General features: G+C 37.6%; 1 protein-coding gene across 1 annotated transcript in view; it reads right to left on the bottom strand.

Moving 5' to 3' along the window:
- Nucleotides 1-18639, bottom strand: part of DNAH5 (dynein axonemal heavy chain 5) — a 288911-nt gene that overhangs the window by 51845 nt on the left and 218427 nt on the right. The window contains exons 57-61 of the mRNA XM_060007206.1: nucleotides 13793-14024; nucleotides 12272-12386; nucleotides 11842-12018; nucleotides 6254-6457; nucleotides 2452-2631 (exon numbers count right to left, since the gene is read on the bottom strand). Of these exons, the coding sequence (XP_059863189.1) occupies nucleotides 2452-2631; nucleotides 6254-6457; nucleotides 11842-12018; nucleotides 12272-12386; nucleotides 13793-14024 (908 nt within the window). The remainder of the gene's footprint in view (nucleotides 1-2451; nucleotides 2632-6253; nucleotides 6458-11841; nucleotides 12019-12271; nucleotides 12387-13792; nucleotides 14025-18639) is intronic.

Here is an 18639-nt window from a genome sequence, read left to right as displayed (position 1 = left end):
ATATTGGAAAAAGATGAGGTGTAGAAAATAGTCCATGGAATTAAAATCCTTTCAAAAAAAATTTGAAATCAATGTTCTCCCTTTAAGTCTTGCTAAAGTAACCCACTAATGTCAAACTACTGCAGCCCCAAAGATCTTGAATATTTTCTAGGACTTTACTCAAGAGGGAGGGGGATATATATATACATATAGCTTATTCACTTCATGCTACAGGAGAAGCTAACACAACATTGTAAAGCAATTATACTCCAATAAAAATAATAATAATACGAATTTTTTTAATGAAACTCTCAAAAGCTACTAATCAAAGGGTATAAAATCTTTCAAATCCAGCTGCTCACCTTAGAAGCCATAGGACTCTATTAAGATTATTTAAACTCTGCAAGCCTCAGTTTCTCCATTAAGATATTGAAAAGCTACCTCCTAGGATTTGTGTGTGTGTGTGTGTGTGTGTGTGTGTGTGTGTGTGTATTACATAAAATAACATATGTAAAAACCCAAGTCTGGGACCTGGCATATAACAAGAGTTTGATTAAATAATACAATAGATATTATGATTTTTATTATCCGTGTTCAATATTTAAGACTCTACTGTTGTTATGTTTTGCTTACGTAAACTAACATTTACTGGTTTTCAAAGAGTGTCCAAGGAGAAATCTCATATGAATGAAATTGAATAGAATCTAAATTGCTACTCTTATAATTAAATTTGTTTAAGTTTACTCACTACTAGAAGTCACTTGGCCCATCTATAGGAATTGTAAGATGAAAGAAGAGCCTCCTTCACTAATTAGTGGTGAAGAGGTTCCCACCGGAGTTTAAGGAGTGTCCTCAATCTCTCTTTACTTGGAAAGCAGGAGTTCACAAGCGAAGCCCCTCCAGGAATAAGTGAAGTTAGAGCTCTTGGTCTGTATTTCTTAATATATTGAGCAGAGCTGCCGATGATAACCTGCCCTTTCTTTGTCTTCTACTTCCCTCTAAGCGGTGAATGTGTAGCATCTACAAAGCTACATTTATTTTTCTGACAATGGCAATTAGGAGAGACCTGACAAACTGAAGACTCCCAGATGCTGGGTGCTCCTAAGGACATAGGGGGCACTCCCAGAACAGGCTTCTCAGAAGAGAAGCATAGGTTCCAGGCACAAGTAAAAGGTCCCCCCTCCTGACTGTGTTCCCTTCACTTCCTACTGTAGGACCTATGTTGTCCTGGGACTGGGTGGAGCCTGAAACGTACAGAATGTAAGGGAGGAGATGTCATGGTTCTTATGTAAGGCTTGTTCAGAGCATCCATTATTTTGTACGGGTTTCAGCTCATTTTATTTACAGTAACTGCAACAAAATAAAAACTCCCCATTGTGAATTCGACTGTAATTCCCTTAAAGACATTTATGTATGCTTACCCACTGGAAATATTTGCAAAGGATGCCCTGTACTTTTCACTGGATATGGTTGTTATAATTCAGTCAATATCAGAATGTCCGATTGTGAGCTATGTTGGAGTCTTCATTGGTCCCCAAATCCGCAATGCCCAACAGGATGACATCAACTGTTTGCTCTAAAAATCTCTGAGCCAAATGAATCCCTTCTCTTTTAAGTTGCCCTTGGACCCCAAGGGCCTCCACCACTGAATAAATGGCCCTGATATGGGAACAATGAGAAAATAAAATGGGACTTGCAACTGGATCCCTATGTTCTTTTCATTCTTCATTATTTTTAGCGTGATTATTAAGTTCCTTGGGTAGTTTATAAGTGTACGTGGATTTTAGTTGATGGTTGAGTAAGATCAGACTTACAAAAAGCAAAATAATCAACAAAGCCATAACGTATGAGTTCTGAGGCATCAGTATTTCATTTTCAAGACAGGTACTTGCCTCTCCATCTGCTAAAGGCTGAGTGTCACTGAATGCTGGGGGGATGTGGACAAATGAAGCTGAGAAATGCAATTACTCAAAGGGAAATACTGGTATGCTCTCAAATCACTTTAAATAAAGGATGATATTCGGTTTCTTTCCTGAGGGACAAGAGAGGGAGAGGGAATAAATACTATGTTGTCCCTGCAGCCAAGACCAGACACCAGTGACTGTGTCCACCCTGCCTCATTCACCTGAGTCCCTGGCAGGAGATCTTGGACATTGTTGGTGGATCCTATGCTAGAGTTTCCTGTGTTTCTTTTTTTCAAGTTGACATTGTGGGGGAAAAAAGTGTCCAGCAGCCCACAATGGACTTAGTACCCTTGTAGAGAGTCCATGCTTAAGGCTCAGACAATACCAATTGGAGTTGGATTACAGAGAAGAAAGAAACATCCTATGCTCAGCCTGTCTATCGCTAGCTCTCCCCGTGGACTTGGGTACAATAAAACCTGAGGCTTCTGTGTTGCATGAAAGACAAGCCCAGTTGACTCAAAGACCCCCCTGCCGGCACACGTTCTGCAGTTCCACTGAGGAGGCTTACCTTCAGGGGCAACACCTCTCTGTTTATAGAAAAGAAGGAAGCCATGGCCTTGGTCCAGGAACAAAGCCCCGCTACATTCCCACATACACGTTTAGCAGTTTCGATGTTGTAGTCTGCCATCTCAAAGTAAGGATTCAAAAATTCTATCACTTCTTCATTGATTGTGTCTTTGGGGAATTGCTATGGAAGAATGGAGTAATATAAAGTCAAAATACCTCTTTCCATGAAGTCATAATCACATTATGCTCACAACGCCACTGAAACTGTTAAAACCAAGAATGGATGAATGATATCATACTTTGTTGATATTTCAGGTTATTAGGCAAAAATCATATCTATTTAGGCATATGAAATGGTACATATATTTAGCATTGTATATAAAAATGTAAAGCATATATATTTAGACATAAATATTTAGCAGCAACTAAATGCTTAATGCATTCAGAGGGAGGTTCTATTAAACTCACCTGAAATGTGAAGAAAATAATTTGGACATTAGGCCTTCAGGGTGATGAATTAACTTTTAATCATAGAACTATCAAGATTATGAGATAATTGTTCTTTTCTGGAGGGATAAAATTTTAAAATAGTAGCAGAAATTGATTATGAGGGCCTTCTTGTATTAAGAGAGAAGACTGACCAAACAATGAAATTGGATCTTTGAAAAGTGGTGTTTGATCATCTAACCGAGGATAATTAAATATTTTCCAAGTAGAAAGAAACTTAGCACCTAAATAATTCAGAGAAATAAGCCTTCACAGAACATACATAACACAGAGCAAAACACACTTTCATCCAGACCTCTTTAAATGCAAGTTTCTTTTATGAGACTTGAAAAATAGTGAAGCCAGAAGAATATCTGGGAACAACAGAAGGATGGTGGTGACAAAAGGCAAATAGCAAGGTTGCTTCCAAGAGCAGTGGCTTTGCACCAGGTATATAAGGCAAGTGCAATTCCACTGCACGTTTTTCAGTGGACGCTTTTTAAGCTCCCCCCCACCCAAGGACCACTGCCATTCCACACGCTCAGTCTGATTAATCACTACCTCCTATCCAATCAAATAGCATGTTATTCCTTCATGGTGGCCCTTATATCACAGAGGCTTCTATTTTAATTATCTGAAATGAGTCTGTATGGCCCACTGGTTTCAGAAGCTATTTGGTGTTATAGCTGCTGTAAGGCGCCTCACAAGATGCTCTGGCCATAGCAGCCACTTGGGCAATGAAAAATTAAAAACTGAATGAAAGACAGTGCTGAAGTTACTGCTTGGGTTATGGATGGGGGATGGGTATTCCCAGTTAGTTGTCTCAAGATCTAAATATTAAAGATAAAACAATATAACTGCCAGAAGAAAACACAGAAGCATTTATTCTGCCTTAGAGATGGGCAAAGATTTCCTAAACAGAACACAGAAAGCACTGTAAGGAAAATATTGATAAATTGGACTATACTAAACTTAAGAATATCTCCTTATCAAAAGGCACCATTAATGGAATGAACAACTAAGGCAGAAAGTGGGAGAAGATATTTGCAAACATATAAATGACAAATTACCCGTATTTTATATATAAATTCTACAAAATAATAAAAAATTTAAATGTACAGGAGATCTGTACATTTAAATGTACAGGCACTTAACCAAAGAGTTCCCAAAGGGCTCAGAAACTGGTGAAAAGATTTTCAGCATCATTTGTCATCAGAGAAATGCAAACTAACCCACAATAATAAGACAACACAACAAACCCTTCAGAATAGCTAAAAGTAGAAAATGGTTAAGACGTGGAGCAACTTATACACTGCTTGCGGGTATGTAAACTGATACAACAATTTTTGAAACCGCTTTGGCACTATCTACTAAGGCTGATTAAATGTATAACCTAAGACCCAGAAATTCCACTCCTGAGTATAGAGCCAATAGAAATGAAAACATGCCCACTAAATGACCAATATTCATAGTAGCTTTATTTATAATAGCCCAAAACTAGTAACGTCTCAAAAATCCATCAACGATACAAGGACAAACAAATTAAAGCGCATTACAGCATTTCACGCTGGTGCTGGTAGATATAAACTTATGAGAAACGATTACTAAATTTTCAGAAATTGTACAGACTTGTTAAATACAGCCATTATTTTAAATTAAATTATAAAAACTTACAATTAAATGTTATTTTGAACAAAAATAATGTATAGTCAAAAGTTATCACCTTCTAATTATTTTGCTACATTTTACTATCTACATTTTTGAGGTCATTTACATTTATTGTATCTACCCAGTGGGACTACCTTATCACAGCATGCTACCATGTACCTCTTCCCAACTCTACATTCAGCAACATTATTTTGGTAGCTTGAAATCAGCCATTGTGGGGATATTTACACTATGAAAATTGGCAAACACTACAAATCAGAGCTTTTTCTTTTTTCTCACCAGAGAACCAGTTGTTAAACATTTGTCACACACTATTGCATATTCATCTACTGGAAAGCTGTGTAGCAATGAAAAAAGGATGAAATACTGTCCTGTGCAACAATAAGAAAGAATCTCACAGATGTGTTGAATGAAAGAGGTCAAAACAAAAGAGTTCATATGATATGATTTCATGTACGTAAATTTCAAAACAGGTGAAACTAATTATTGGGATAAAGGTCAGAATAATGTTTATCTTAGGGGAGATTACTGACTATGTTGGGACACAAAAGAGATTGCTGGGGTCTGGAAATACAAATCTTGATTTCAGTGTTCATTAATAGGTATAGACATACGTAAATATTCATTAAGCTATACCCTTTTTTTAATTACATTTTTATTTTATATTGGAGTGTAGTTGATTTACAATATACACTTTAAATTTGTGCATTTTATCATATGTAAATGTTACCTCATAATAAAATTTAAAAGATGCAAGTTAATACTCAAAAAATTACAATTGAGACTTGTGAAATAAAAATATATATGTATTCATATGCAAATAATATATGCACATATGTTTGGGTTCCTTAAAATGATTTTTTTAACTTTTACTGAAATATGCTGCTGATGATGTTTTAATATGCCTAAAATCTGCCAGGAAAAGCTCTAATACTTACAATGTCTTATATTTGAAAGAGAAATTCTACTCTGAAAAAATACGTAAATATAAGTTGAAAATATGTATGTTGACTATTATTCAGGCTTAAAACAGAAGGAAATTCTGCCATTTGTGACAACATGGATGGACCATTATGCAAAGTGCTATAAGCCAGAGAGAGACAAAGTCTTCATGGTGTCACTTATAAGAGTCAAACTCATAGAAGCAGAGAATAGAATGGTGGTAGCCAGGAGCTGGGGGGAGGAAGAAAGGGGAAGATGTTGGTCAAGGGTCAAGGGTCACTTATACAAGATGAGAAGGTCCTGGGGACCTAATGTACAGCAATGTGAATATCGTTAACAATACTGTATCGTTTACTTGAAATTTGCTAGGAGGGTAGATCTTAAATGCTCTCACCACAAAAAAAAAAGGAAAAAACGGTAATTATGTGAGGTGATGGATATTTAATTGGCTATTTATTGGATTTAGTGGACGGATTTTGGTGAAATCATTTCACAATGTATTAACATATATCAAAACATCAAGTCATACACCTTAATTATATAAAAGTGTTATTTATCAATTATACCCCAATAAAGATGAAAAAAATTAGTAAGTTAAAAATATGTCCACAGGGTAGATTCTCTTCAGAAACGTCTTCTATTAAAGGACCCAGATACTCTAATGAAGTCTGAGTCCCCTCCTGGCCCATCATTATTGAACCACCAACCTGTAAATTCTGTAAAAAGTTTCCTGTGGTCATCAGTTTTAAAGATTCCTGCCAGGAAGGAATTGTACAGCCTTTTGCCAGGTCAATTTTCACTGCACTGACTTTCCTCTGAAACAGCAGCAGCACGCAATCCATGATCCTCATGATGAGATGTGGGGGTCGGCCCAGCGTGCGGACAGTAGCAATGTCAGAAGGCTTGATGGTCTGGGGAGGAAAGGAGGTCATCACCCAATCTCAGACAAGATAAGTGAAAACAAACCTTTACTCTCTAAAGGCTACTACTTCAACAGAGGAAAGAAGGCATTTTTAAGTTTGATGCAGTCATGGGAGCTAGATGCATATTTAATCCCCAAGAAAAACCACACACCCCCCAAAGTTCACATTTTTACAATTCAAAGTGACAGCCAAAGGAGATATAGTGAGAAGCGTGTTCTCGAGCAGTTAAGGAGCTGTGACTTCTCTAAAATTGTAACGACAACTTAGACTCAGAAAAAAACTTATCTGAAAGGAAAAGAATCGTCAGCACTTAAGTAGATTCCAGGGATTCTAAACCAGGAAAACTCCAGAATTTGCAGTGCTTTTTTTTACTCATTAGTTATGTAGGTCAAGAATCTGCCTCTCTCTCTTAAGACTTGTCACCAGGGACTGACACTAGTTGTAGCCTCAGGGCTGCCAGATTGAATAGTTAGAGGTTTCTTAGCTGGGAACTAACCTTTAAATGATGGAACATGAGCAATAGGAATTTCACTAAGCTCTTAGAAAAGTTCTGTTCCATTTCTAGTACAGAGATTCTTATACAGAAAATTACTTAATAGTCACCTAGACTTGTTGTAGTCAATAACTGTTCTATCAAACTCTTTATGGAATAAACATTGGAAAAATATTAAAGACAAGCATGTGACACTGTCCTATTTCTAGGACATAGTGTATATTAATTCCTTCTAGGTCTTGAAAAACCTTCCATCCGATTTGTATTGGCATCCCTCCTGTCAAAGAAAGGTACAAACCCCCTTCACATCAAAGCTAATGATCTTTTCTCTGAGAATTGGGACAAAAAAGAAGAAAACCACTAAACTTGGTCATTAGAAATGGAACTATCTACTTTGAAAAGGTTTGTTTCAACACACTAGCATTTGTGAATTCTAGACAGCTGGAAGTGAAGGGGAATTTGTGGTAAAGAACTGGAAATTGCAGATAGACCTTAATTTGAGATGCTTGGCTATAAAAGAAAGGAGAGAAATATAATACCTGCCAATAGGGAAAGAAGGATCAAATTAAAGTGGATATAAAAGAGCTGGACATGCTTATTTCACTTTAGCTTTTTATTTGTTTGTTTTAAAATTTACTTTATTGAAGTATAGTTGACTTACGATGCTGTGTTAGTTTCAGGTGTACAGCACAGTGATTCAGTTATACATATATATGTAATAGTTTGCATCTGCTAACCCCAAACTCCCAATCGAACCATTCCCCACCTCCCCCTTGGCAACCACAAGTCTGTTCTCTGTGTCTGTGAGTCTGTTTCTGTTTCATAGATAATTTCATTTGTGCCATATTTTAGATTCCACATATAAGTGATATCATATGGTATTTGTCTTTCTCTGACTTACTTCACTTAGTATGATAATCTCTAGGTTCATCCACGTTGCTGCAAATGGCATTATTTCACTCTTTTTTATGGCTGAGTAGTATTCCATTGTATGTATATACCACATCTTCTTTATCCATTCCTCTGTCGATGGACGTTTAGGTTGCTTCCATGTCTTGGCTATTGTAAATAGTGCTTCAGTGAAAACTGGGGTTCATGTATCTTTTCAAATTATAGTTTTCTCTGGATATATACCCAGGAGCAGGATTGCTGGATCATATGGTAGTTCTACTTTTAGTTTTTTAAGGAACCTCCATACTGTTCTCCATAGTGGCTGCACCAATTTACATTCCCACCAAAAATGTAGGAGGGTTCCCTTTTCTCCACACCCTTCCAGCATTTATTATTTGTAGACTTTTTGATGTTGGCCATTCCGACCCCTGTGAGGTGGTATCTCATTGTACTTTTGATTTGCATTTCTCTAATAATTAGTGGTATTGAGCATCTTTTCATGTGCCTATTGGCCATCTGTACGTCTTCTTTGGAGAAATGTCTATTTAGATCTTCTGCCCATTTTTTGATTGGGTGGTTTGTTTTTTTGATATTGAGCTATATGAGCCATTTGTATATTTTGGAAATTAAGCCCTTGTCGGTCTCATCATTTGCGAACATTTTTTCCCAGTCCGTAGGTTGTCTTTTTTGTTTTGTTTATGGTTTCCGTTGCTGTGCAAAACCTTACAAGTTTGATTAGGTCCTATTTGTTTATTTTCACTTTAGCTTTAAAAGGGGGAATTTTCAAACAGAATTGGGCTCAATTATGTTAGGTACCAGGTAAAAAGAGTCCGGGAGAGGAGTATATCTGAAGTGCAACTTATTTCAGCTAAGGATTAGATTCCTGTTTTTTTCTGCAGGCAAAGCAATATGGCTGTTATATATAAATACATATTTATATATATTTGTGTCAAGTCAGGTGAGCATTGAGATAGGATGAGACACATTCTTTGCTGTTACCTTATTTGTTGTGTAGATTTACGTGGCCTGATGCCAAAAGAGAGTTTGGATGTACCCAGAACTTTCTTAGTATAAATTAGTAGTACCAGACTTCAAGATTTCAAAAGCTCATAAAGAGGCAATAAAATGCAGACAGAACCAATGAAGGAAATTATTGAAAACCTCTCCTATATATTCCCTCACCTTACCCCTGTTCCCACACATTTCTGCATTGATGATTATGTTGAATATTTTAGTGGTAGAGAGTACTAAATTAGAAGGATACTGGAAAATATTTTATAATATCAAAACAAATGCTAAGCTTTTAAATCTTGCGAAAATGTAAATGTGTAAGAACTGAGATACCATATGCTCAGTTCCTATGATGCTGTTAGGTATCATGAGTTCAATAAAGGTTTAGAAGTTACACAATCATTGTCTTCTCTCTGTTGATCAGAGACTCTCGGTGAAGCCAGAGTACCTTAAAAGGGGCAGGGGGAGGATGAGGTCCAGGATTTTAAAGAGATATCTGCACCCCCATGTTCACTGCAGTATTATTCACAATGGCCAAGATATGGAAGCAACGTAAATGTCCATTGACGGATGAATGGACAAAGAAAATGTGGTATTTACATACAATGGAATGTTATTCAGCCTTTAAAAAAAATGGAAATCCTGCCATTTGCAACAATATGGATGGATCTGGAGGACATTATGACAAGTGAAATAAGCTAAAAAGAAAGACAAATACTGCACGATCTCATTTATATGTGGAATCTAAAACAGATTCATAGAAGCAGACAGTAGAAGGGTGGTTGCCAGGGACTGGAGGAAGAAGCAAATGGGAAGGTGATGGTCAAAGAGTACAAAGTTTTCTACCATACAACCCAGCAATCCCACTACTGGGCATATACCCTGAGAAAACCATAATTCAAAAAGAGTCATGTACCACAATGTTCATTGCAGCTCTATTTACAATAGCCATGACATGGAACCAACCTAAGTGTCCATCGACATGAATGGATAAAGAAGATGTGGCACATATATACAATGGAATATTAGCCATAAAAAGAAACGAAATTGAGTTATCTGTAGTGAGGTGGATGGACCTAGAGTCTGTCATACAGAGCGAAGTAAGTCAGAAAGAGAAAAACAAATACTGTGTGCTAACACATATATATGGAATCTAAAAAAAAAAAAAATGAAATGGTCATGAAGAACCTAGGGGCAAGATGGGAATAAAGATGCAGACCTACTAGAGAATGGACTTGAGGACACGAGGAGGGGTAAGGGTAGGCTGGGACAAAGTGAGAGTGGTAGTGTATATATAGACATATATGCACTACCAAATGTAAAATAGATAGCTAGTGGGAAGCAGTCACATAGCACAGGGAGATCAGCTCGGTGCTTTGTGACCACCTAGAGGGGTGGGATAGGGAGGGTGGGAGGGAGGGAGACGCAAGAGGGAAGAGATATGGGAACATATGTATATGTATAACTGATTCACTTTGTTATATAGCAGAAAATAACACACCATTGTAAAGCAATTATACTCCAATAAAGATGTAAAAAAATTTTTTTTAAAAAGAGCACATAGTTTTCGTTATGCGAGATAAATAAATTCTAGAGATCTACTACACAGCATAGTGCCCACAGTTATCAATACTTTATTGCATACTTAAAATTTGTTAAGGGGGTAGAGCTTAAGCTGTGTTCTTATCACAAAAAAATAGTAATAATAATAAAGGGAGCTGGAGGAAACTTTGGGCATTGATGGATATATCTATGGCCCTGAAGATGGTGATGGTTTCATAGGCATACACTCATCCCAAACTCAGTGAGCTATACGGATTAAATACGTACAGCTTTTTATACGTCAATCTTACCTTCAGAAATTGGCTTTTTAAAAGTGGGGCGGGGGAGATGAGGTACCCACCAATCTGACAGACTAAAGACCCTGGAGGACTTCAAGGATTAAGGAGGACAGTTTAGCCAGTGCAAGGAGGGATGGAGAAAAAATAAGGAAAGATATATCACATAGAAGAGTAGCGCGAAAATTGGAAAGAAAAAAAAGAAGACAATAGCTTCATCGTCTCAAAAGAGTAGAAATTCTCTTATACAATATGTTGTATATTGACTCAGAAAGCTTAAAGACTTAACTTGGATCAAAAGCATTTAGAAGTGTTTCAGGTGGTGTGCTGAGAAGGTGGTGAAAAATAATAATTACATTATCAAGTAATGATGCATGTTCAATTGAGGTTATATAACTTGAATTAGCAGTGGACAGATCAGCAGTGTTCCATTTCTTCAGCCACATTCTAAGCCAGGAATCAATAACATAAGGCAGTAGTTCAGTAAGACTAAAGTAAAAGCAATTGTGAGTCCAAAACATCTCAAATTGGGTCTTCCAAACTCGACCAGCCCTTGAAGGTGTGGCCTATTTCACTAAACTCAACATATTTTCTCTGAACCCAACCTCTTTCCTAATTTCACCATTTCTGTTCTTGCCACACAATCGCACTGAGTAACTGTGTTGGAACTCTGACATTAACGTGGTACGTTAGCTCAGTAGTCCTTTATTTGGATAATTCATATACACACTCAGAGAATGTTGTATCTTACCAACCTACTCCAACGTCCACAATGAATGAGTGAAAAAGAAATGTTATTTTAGAAATTTTATGTGACTTTCCCAATGTCACATAGCTTATTGGTTACAGAGTTGAACCAATTGGTTAAAGAGTTGAAATGAGAACCCAGGACTCCAGATCACCATTGTATGACACTGCCCATCACTCATGAGTGAGGAAGATGAGATGTGAAGTGCCATGTGCAGTATCTAAAAAACTCAAATAACATCTCCAAGCAGAAAATATGACTTGAAATCATTCCAGCAGAAAGAGCTTTCATCTGAAGCGGTAGAACATTTCCTTGTTGTTATTCATCTTTTCTGCCTTAATCTTCCTCCAAGGCCCTAAAAGGTGGCATCTGTTATATCACAAAGATATACCTGCAAGGCTGCTTCTGCTTCTTCTAACGCTGGCTTTGCTGCTTCCAGCTTTTCCTCAGCAATGGCTTTATCTTTAGAGATGCTGTCAACAATGGCCTGGGCTTTGTCCTTCACCTTCTGTACCTCAACTTTGACCTTTTCGGCAGCCTGTGCTTTCATTGTCACTTCTTTTAAGACCTAATTTAATATAAAACAAAAAAGTACATCAAAAATTACCAAAGACCCAGTTGGAAATGCACAGTTTTGCCTTGATTTGTTGATTTTGTCCACTGACACAATTCTTCGTACATAGAATTAAGAGTATGGTATTCTAATGGAAATAAATAATTTGCACTTCCATGGTTATAATTTAGTGAAGGAGCATACATCATTAACATTTATGAGCTGGGAATTCAAAATGAATATGGTCCACGTGTCAATGTCTACTCACTGTGTCGGCTTTATCATTGGCCATTTGGAGCTCCTTTTCTTTCACTTCCAATTCTTTGCTCAGGGCCGCAACAGACTCTGAAGCTTCTTTTAGCTTTTCCAATCCAGTATTCATTCTGAGATTAAAAATCCAAGTGGGGAGTGTAAAACGTGTGGTTCTCGGCCACATTTTCTAAGCACTGGTCTACTGATATATATAGTAATGGTCATATTTGAAGAATAATGTATATACAGTAGCAAACCCGAGAGGGCTTGACAAAGAGAGTAAATGCCCAGGCTTGATTCCACACTAAAGACAATTGTATGTTCTTCATAGACCATGTGTGAAAAGAGTAAGTCTGCTAAGAACACTGCGTGACATGAGGAACGACAGTGTCTAGAATCTGTCTCGTGCAGGAAACATGCTTAATGAACTTTAGCTAAAAGACAATAGACTTCAAATGCTTGAAGTCTTATCATGGAGAAAGGGAAATATATAACCTCTGTTTTTCTAACGAGACCAATGAAATTAAAAGAAGAAAGATTTGGGATCAAGCAAAGAAACAAATTTAAAGCCATCAGAACAGCCTCGTGAAGGGCCCGACTGCCTGCTTGACTCTGAAATAATGTGATCTTAAAGACAGGAGGCCTCAGAGTCATTCAGTCCAATCACCCACCCAGAGGTCCCTGATGTAACAACCTTGGCTGATTCTTGGCTATATTCAGGCAGAAGATATAAGTGTTCAGAAAAGAGCAAGGCAGAGCAGGGAAATTGGAAACAAGCTTCAGTGAATAGGGTTTTACTATGCAGAGAACATAAGCATCAGGCAGACTTTTCTATCCCAGACACTCAGAATGTGCAGGAAGAAAGAGATGAGTAGAGCGGGGAGGGGATGTCTGTATTCTCAGCTTTCTTCCAGGTCCACGGTTTCTATTATTGTCATTCAATATTATAGAAAGTGGGAGGCCACATGAAAACTTGGCAACATTTAATTCTATTGGGCAAGAAAAAGCCCCTAGCAACCAGGGAATAATCCTTTGAACAAACTTGAGAGGAAGGTTTCTCAGTCTCAGCACCAGTGGTATTCGGGGCTGAATAACACTTTGCAGTGGAGGACGGTCCCGTGCACTGTTAGGATGTTTAGCAGCATCCCTGACCGCTAACTCTTTGGATGCCAGTAGCACCTCTCCACCCCCTCCACCCTAGTTGTAACAAACAAAAAGGTCTCCAGTTATTGCAAAATGTCCACTAGGAGCAAATCTGCCCCTAGTTAAAAGCTGTTGCTTTAAAATAACTTTGTATTTGGGGCTTCCCTGGTGGCGCAGTGGTTGAGAGTCCGCCTGCCGATGCAGGGGACACGGGTTCGTGTCCCAGTCCGGGAGGATCCCGCGTGTCGCGGAGCGGCTGGGCCCGTGAGCCATGGCAGCTGAGCCTGCGCGTCCGTAGCCTGTGCTCCGCAACGGGAGAGGCCACAACAGTGAGAGGCCCGCGTACCGCAAAAGAAAAAAAAAAAAAAACTTTATATTTGATCCTCACACTTACCTGTTGGCCAGAGTTTGCACTTCCACATGCTTTTCTCCATATATGAACTTATAAACCTGAATAAAGGAGAGGTATGATTTGGGTGTCACGTGGGTAGAACGTCGGAATCTCTGGAAATAATCAACACACTTCTCAGCTACCCCATCCTGGAAGGAGCCCATGCACTGGACCACTTCCTTCTTGGTTTCCAAACTGCAGTCAATATCATAGGAAGAGAGGAAGTGTTCAGACACTAGAAAGAATAAAGACAACAGCATGTGAAATACGAAAGAGAATTACCATTTTAAAAGTTAACTGGCTTGAGTCACAGATGTAGAAAACAAATTTATGGTTACCAGGGGTGAAAAGAGGCAGAAGGAATAAATTGGGAGATTGGGATTGACATATACACACTACTATATATAGAATAGATAATTAATAAGAACCTACTGAATAATGCAAAGAACTCTATTCAATACTCTGTAATGACCTATATGAGAATAGAATCTAAAAACAAGTGGATATATGTATATGTATAACTGACTCACTTTGCTGTACAGCAGAAACTAACACAACATTGTAAATCAACTATACTGCAATTAAAAAAAATTTTTTTTTTGAGTTGGGACTTCCCTGGCTGTCCAGTAGTTAAGACTCTTCGCTTCCAATGCAGGGGACACGGGTCTGATCCCTGGTCGGGGAACTAAGATCCCACATGCCATGCAGCGTGGCCAAAAAGTAAAAAAAAAAAAAAAAACAAACAAACAAAAAAAGAAAACAAGTTAACTGGATATTTTTATAAACTAAAGACAATTCTTAGGAATCATGCCATTTTTATAGCCCCAGCTAGGTAGATATATGTCAGCATTTTTGGCCCCAGGCCTATGACATTAACAATTTTATTTTCCCTTTCATGTACAAAACTATAACAGACTTTAAGCCTATCATAATTCTTTGTTTTCTGGTACATGTACAAAGAAGTTTCTTCTACACAGCTGCAGGTTCTGGTCAGCAGCCAGACTGTTTTATGGTTTACATAAGGACAAAAGTGGTACAAATAACTCAGAAATCAGTGCCCACCTGGTATTCATATTTAACAACCCCATTTATTATTTTTTTTAACTCAGAGCCTGCCATAACCTTAATTCCCCCAGGCTCTGATTGCATTTGGCATGTGGAATGTTCATCACTACATTTTTTTACGCCTTGGCCATCTTATTCTTAAATGTGGCAGCTGGCCATCTGTCAATTCTAATTTATGGTATCCTTTAAAAATGTATGAGTAAAAATCTTCTGTTGTAGACCTTTATCTTCCCAACAGTGCCAGACATGGGACCAATTCTAAGACAGCATTTCTATTATAAGAATAGCCCATAAAGTCAGAGCTAATCCGTCATCACATATATGTAGAGTGTGTGCTAAGCACCCACCACTATGAAACCTGGTCTCCATCCCAAGGAGTTTACAAGGGTTATACATAACCCAGTTAAAAATGATCACAACCATCTTTATTCATCGGAGAAGAAAATGGCCTACGGATTTCCTTTAAAAGTGCTAAAAGTATTGAAAAATGTGCCTAAGAGCTGCAAATACAAATATGGTCAATAAGGAGGGAGGGAAAGAGAAGGAATGGAGTGAACAAACCTATCAGGTGATAGCTAGCAGAGAAATTAAACAATGGTATCTTCTCACTGTTAGTAATTAAAGTTCTTAACGATGTAATTGTGGGGCAGTATTTACACCTATGTAAATAATAGAGACAATTTATCAGCTTGGTTACAAATACAGTTTACTGTAGATAATGAAAGGCAATAAATTAAGACACTCAGAAGTCATTTTTTCATATGAGTTAAGCAACCACTATAAAGAACAATTTAAATTCTAGGAAGTTTAAGTCTGGTTATTGGAAACATACAAACTATTCTTGCCTATGACAAATTGTTTGTAGGTTTTAACCACAATGGCAGCAATATTTACTATGTGCCAGGCATGATACCAAGTGCTTTACCTGGCATTATGGGATATTCTCAGGGACATCCCCACTTTCTGAAAACTTTCCTGTATTTACCATGTAATGATTTTTATCCTTACATGAACAGAGAGTATCAATAATGGTGACTTTTTCTTTATTTAGCAAGTTGTCTTTTTATGTCTCCAAAAAGTCAAAGAAAACAAAATGGAATGGATTCTAAGTATATTTTTCCATATACCCACAATCTCTAATGCAGGAAAGGTTAAAAAAAGGACCAGGTCCTCTTAGGGTTACCCAGGCCTGCTGAGACTCAGACAAAAGGCCATGGAAAACCCTTTAGTCATCTTCAATATCCAATCACCAAGGCAGCAATGCCAGTTTTGGGGCCCAACTTTAGGCTGATGTCTGAGGTTGGTATAGATTATATCCTGGTATTGTTTGTTCACTTCACTTGATGTAGAATAAGGTGATGGATGTGTGGGATAGAAGGGAGTACAGTGGCCTCAGTCCCTGAATTTTGGTGCCCTCAAATTCCCACTTCATTTGGATTAAAAGAACTGAAGTAATAAAGTGAGAAGGGCACATTAGTTGCCTATCGAGTAGCCATACGCTCTCTTTGTTACTAAAAGAATCTGGATTTTGCTCAGAGTAACAATCTGCCCAACTAAAAGTCTTTTGATTCTCCAAACCCTCATGTAGCTGGGAGTGACTCAGTTCTGGCCAAAGACATGCAGACAAAAGTCCCTGGGGAAGAATCCTGTCCTGACATAAAAGGCAAAGCTTCATGAGACAACAACAGACACAAAGCCTTGAGATGCAGCAGCCCTCTTGTGCCTATAAGAACAAGAGGCACACCCTAAGGATGACAGCAAGCTAGGAGTAAGGTCCCCACTGGCTTTGTTCTAGGCTGCACATCTGTGTCCTTTCTTGGTAGCAGGAAAACGAAAAAAAAAAAAAAACTACTTGTTTATGCCACTGCTGCTCTGGTTTTCTCTTACAGCCAAACAGATTCTTAATTTCTACATTCAGAAGGCAAGCATATCTAATCCTGGCAGATCCTAAACCACAAAACTTTATTAATTAATCCTTAGGATATCCTTAAGTGATGGATATCACTATGTATATTTTATACACAAGGAAAATGAAGCTTAGAGAAGTTTGCCTGTAGGTAGGAGGATTGGAATTCAAAGCCCAAGATGGTGAATTCCAATGCCTACAGCACCTTGATTTAGAAATTCAAACACAACAAAACTATATAGAGTTTTTAGACTGTTAACAAACATTTTTTCATTGAAGCCCAAAGTTCAAAAATATCTCCTGATTAATGTGCTTCATAAACAAAATATGCTAGTTTTTTCTGGGAAACAGTGGGAACTACGTGGTTGGTATTACTTTCTGAGTGGTTATTGTGTGCAGTTGCCTCATTTCTCTTTATGATACACCATTAGTTGTGAGCAGTTGCAGAAGCAGTGCTGACTAACTCCTAAGGCCAAAATCTTGTATAGTATAAATCAAGTAATAATTTTCAAAGAGGGCCAGTTTCCTTACATAACTAAAATGGCCTTCTTTGAAAGGAAATATATGCCATATATATGCTATTGATTTTGTTGAAACTTTAGTTACAAATAAGGATGGCCTATTTTAATAATAATCTGCTGATTTAAAACAGAGTCTAGTAGAACATTATTAATTATCTTTACCTTGGAGAAATCTAAATGAACTTAATTGATTTAGTAGTGACTTTGGAATCACAGTGTTTCATTAAGAAATACAATATCACCAGAATAAAGATAATACAGATACTTAGAAGCAATTCAAAACAACTCCATATAAAGATAAAAACAAAGATTTGCCAAAACGGAGATTACTAAATGGTGGGAAGGACAAGAATTTTATGAAATAAACTAAAGCGTATATTTCTTTAAATGTTTCATCTAGAGATTCAGTCCATTTAAATTCATACATATAAAAATCTCACTTTTTTTCAGAAGCAATATAATTACTACAAAATCTAGTATTTATGGTATGTGTGGGATAAAGAGGAGGACACTTGGCTTTTTCTGAGTATCTTTAAATTAGAAAAATGCTCTAAACAATAAGAATAAACTACCCAAAATTAAGAAAATAGCACCATTTACAAGAGCATCAAAAAATAAAATTAAATACTTAGACATAAACTCAACCAATGGTGTGAAAGACTTGTACTGAAAACTATAAAACACTAATAAAAAAATTACAGGGCTTTCCTGGTGGCGCAGTGGTTGGGAGTCCGCCTGCCGATGTAGGGGACACAGGTTCGTGACCCGGTCCGGGAAGATCCCACATGCCACGGAAAGCTGGGCCCGTGAGCCATGGCTGCTGAGCCGGCATGTCCGGAGCCTGTGCTCCGCAACGGGAGAGGCCACAGCAGTGAGAGGCCCGCGTACCGCAAAAAAAAAAAAAAATTACAGTAGATATAAATATATAGAAAGACATCATATGTTCACAGGTTGGAAGAATTAATATTGTTAAAATGTCTATACTACCCAAAGTAATTTACAGATTTAATACAATCCTTATCAAAATTCCAAAGGCATTTTATACAGAAATAGAAAATAAAAATGCTAAAATTCATATGGAACCATAGAAGACTCCCAATTTTGAGCAAGGACAAATCAGAATCACGTCCTGATTTTAAAATATATAACAAACCTACAAAAATTAAAACAGCATGGCACTAGCACAAACACAGACATGTAGACCAATGGAACAGAATAGAGAGCCCAGAAATAAACCCACACATGTACAGTCATATGATCTTCAACAAGGGTGCCAAGAATACACAATGGTGAAAAGATAGCCTCTTCAGTAAATGGTGAAAACTGGATATCCATATGCAAGAGAATGAAATTGGACC

The sequence above is a fragment of the Delphinus delphis genome, chromosome 3 (genome assembly GCF_949987515.2).
Source record: "Delphinus delphis chromosome 3, mDelDel1.2, whole genome shotgun sequence".
NCBI classification, from domain to species: Eukaryota; Metazoa; Chordata; class Mammalia; order Artiodactyla; family Delphinidae; genus Delphinus; species Delphinus delphis.
This window is presented reverse-complemented; position numbering and strand designations above follow the sequence as displayed.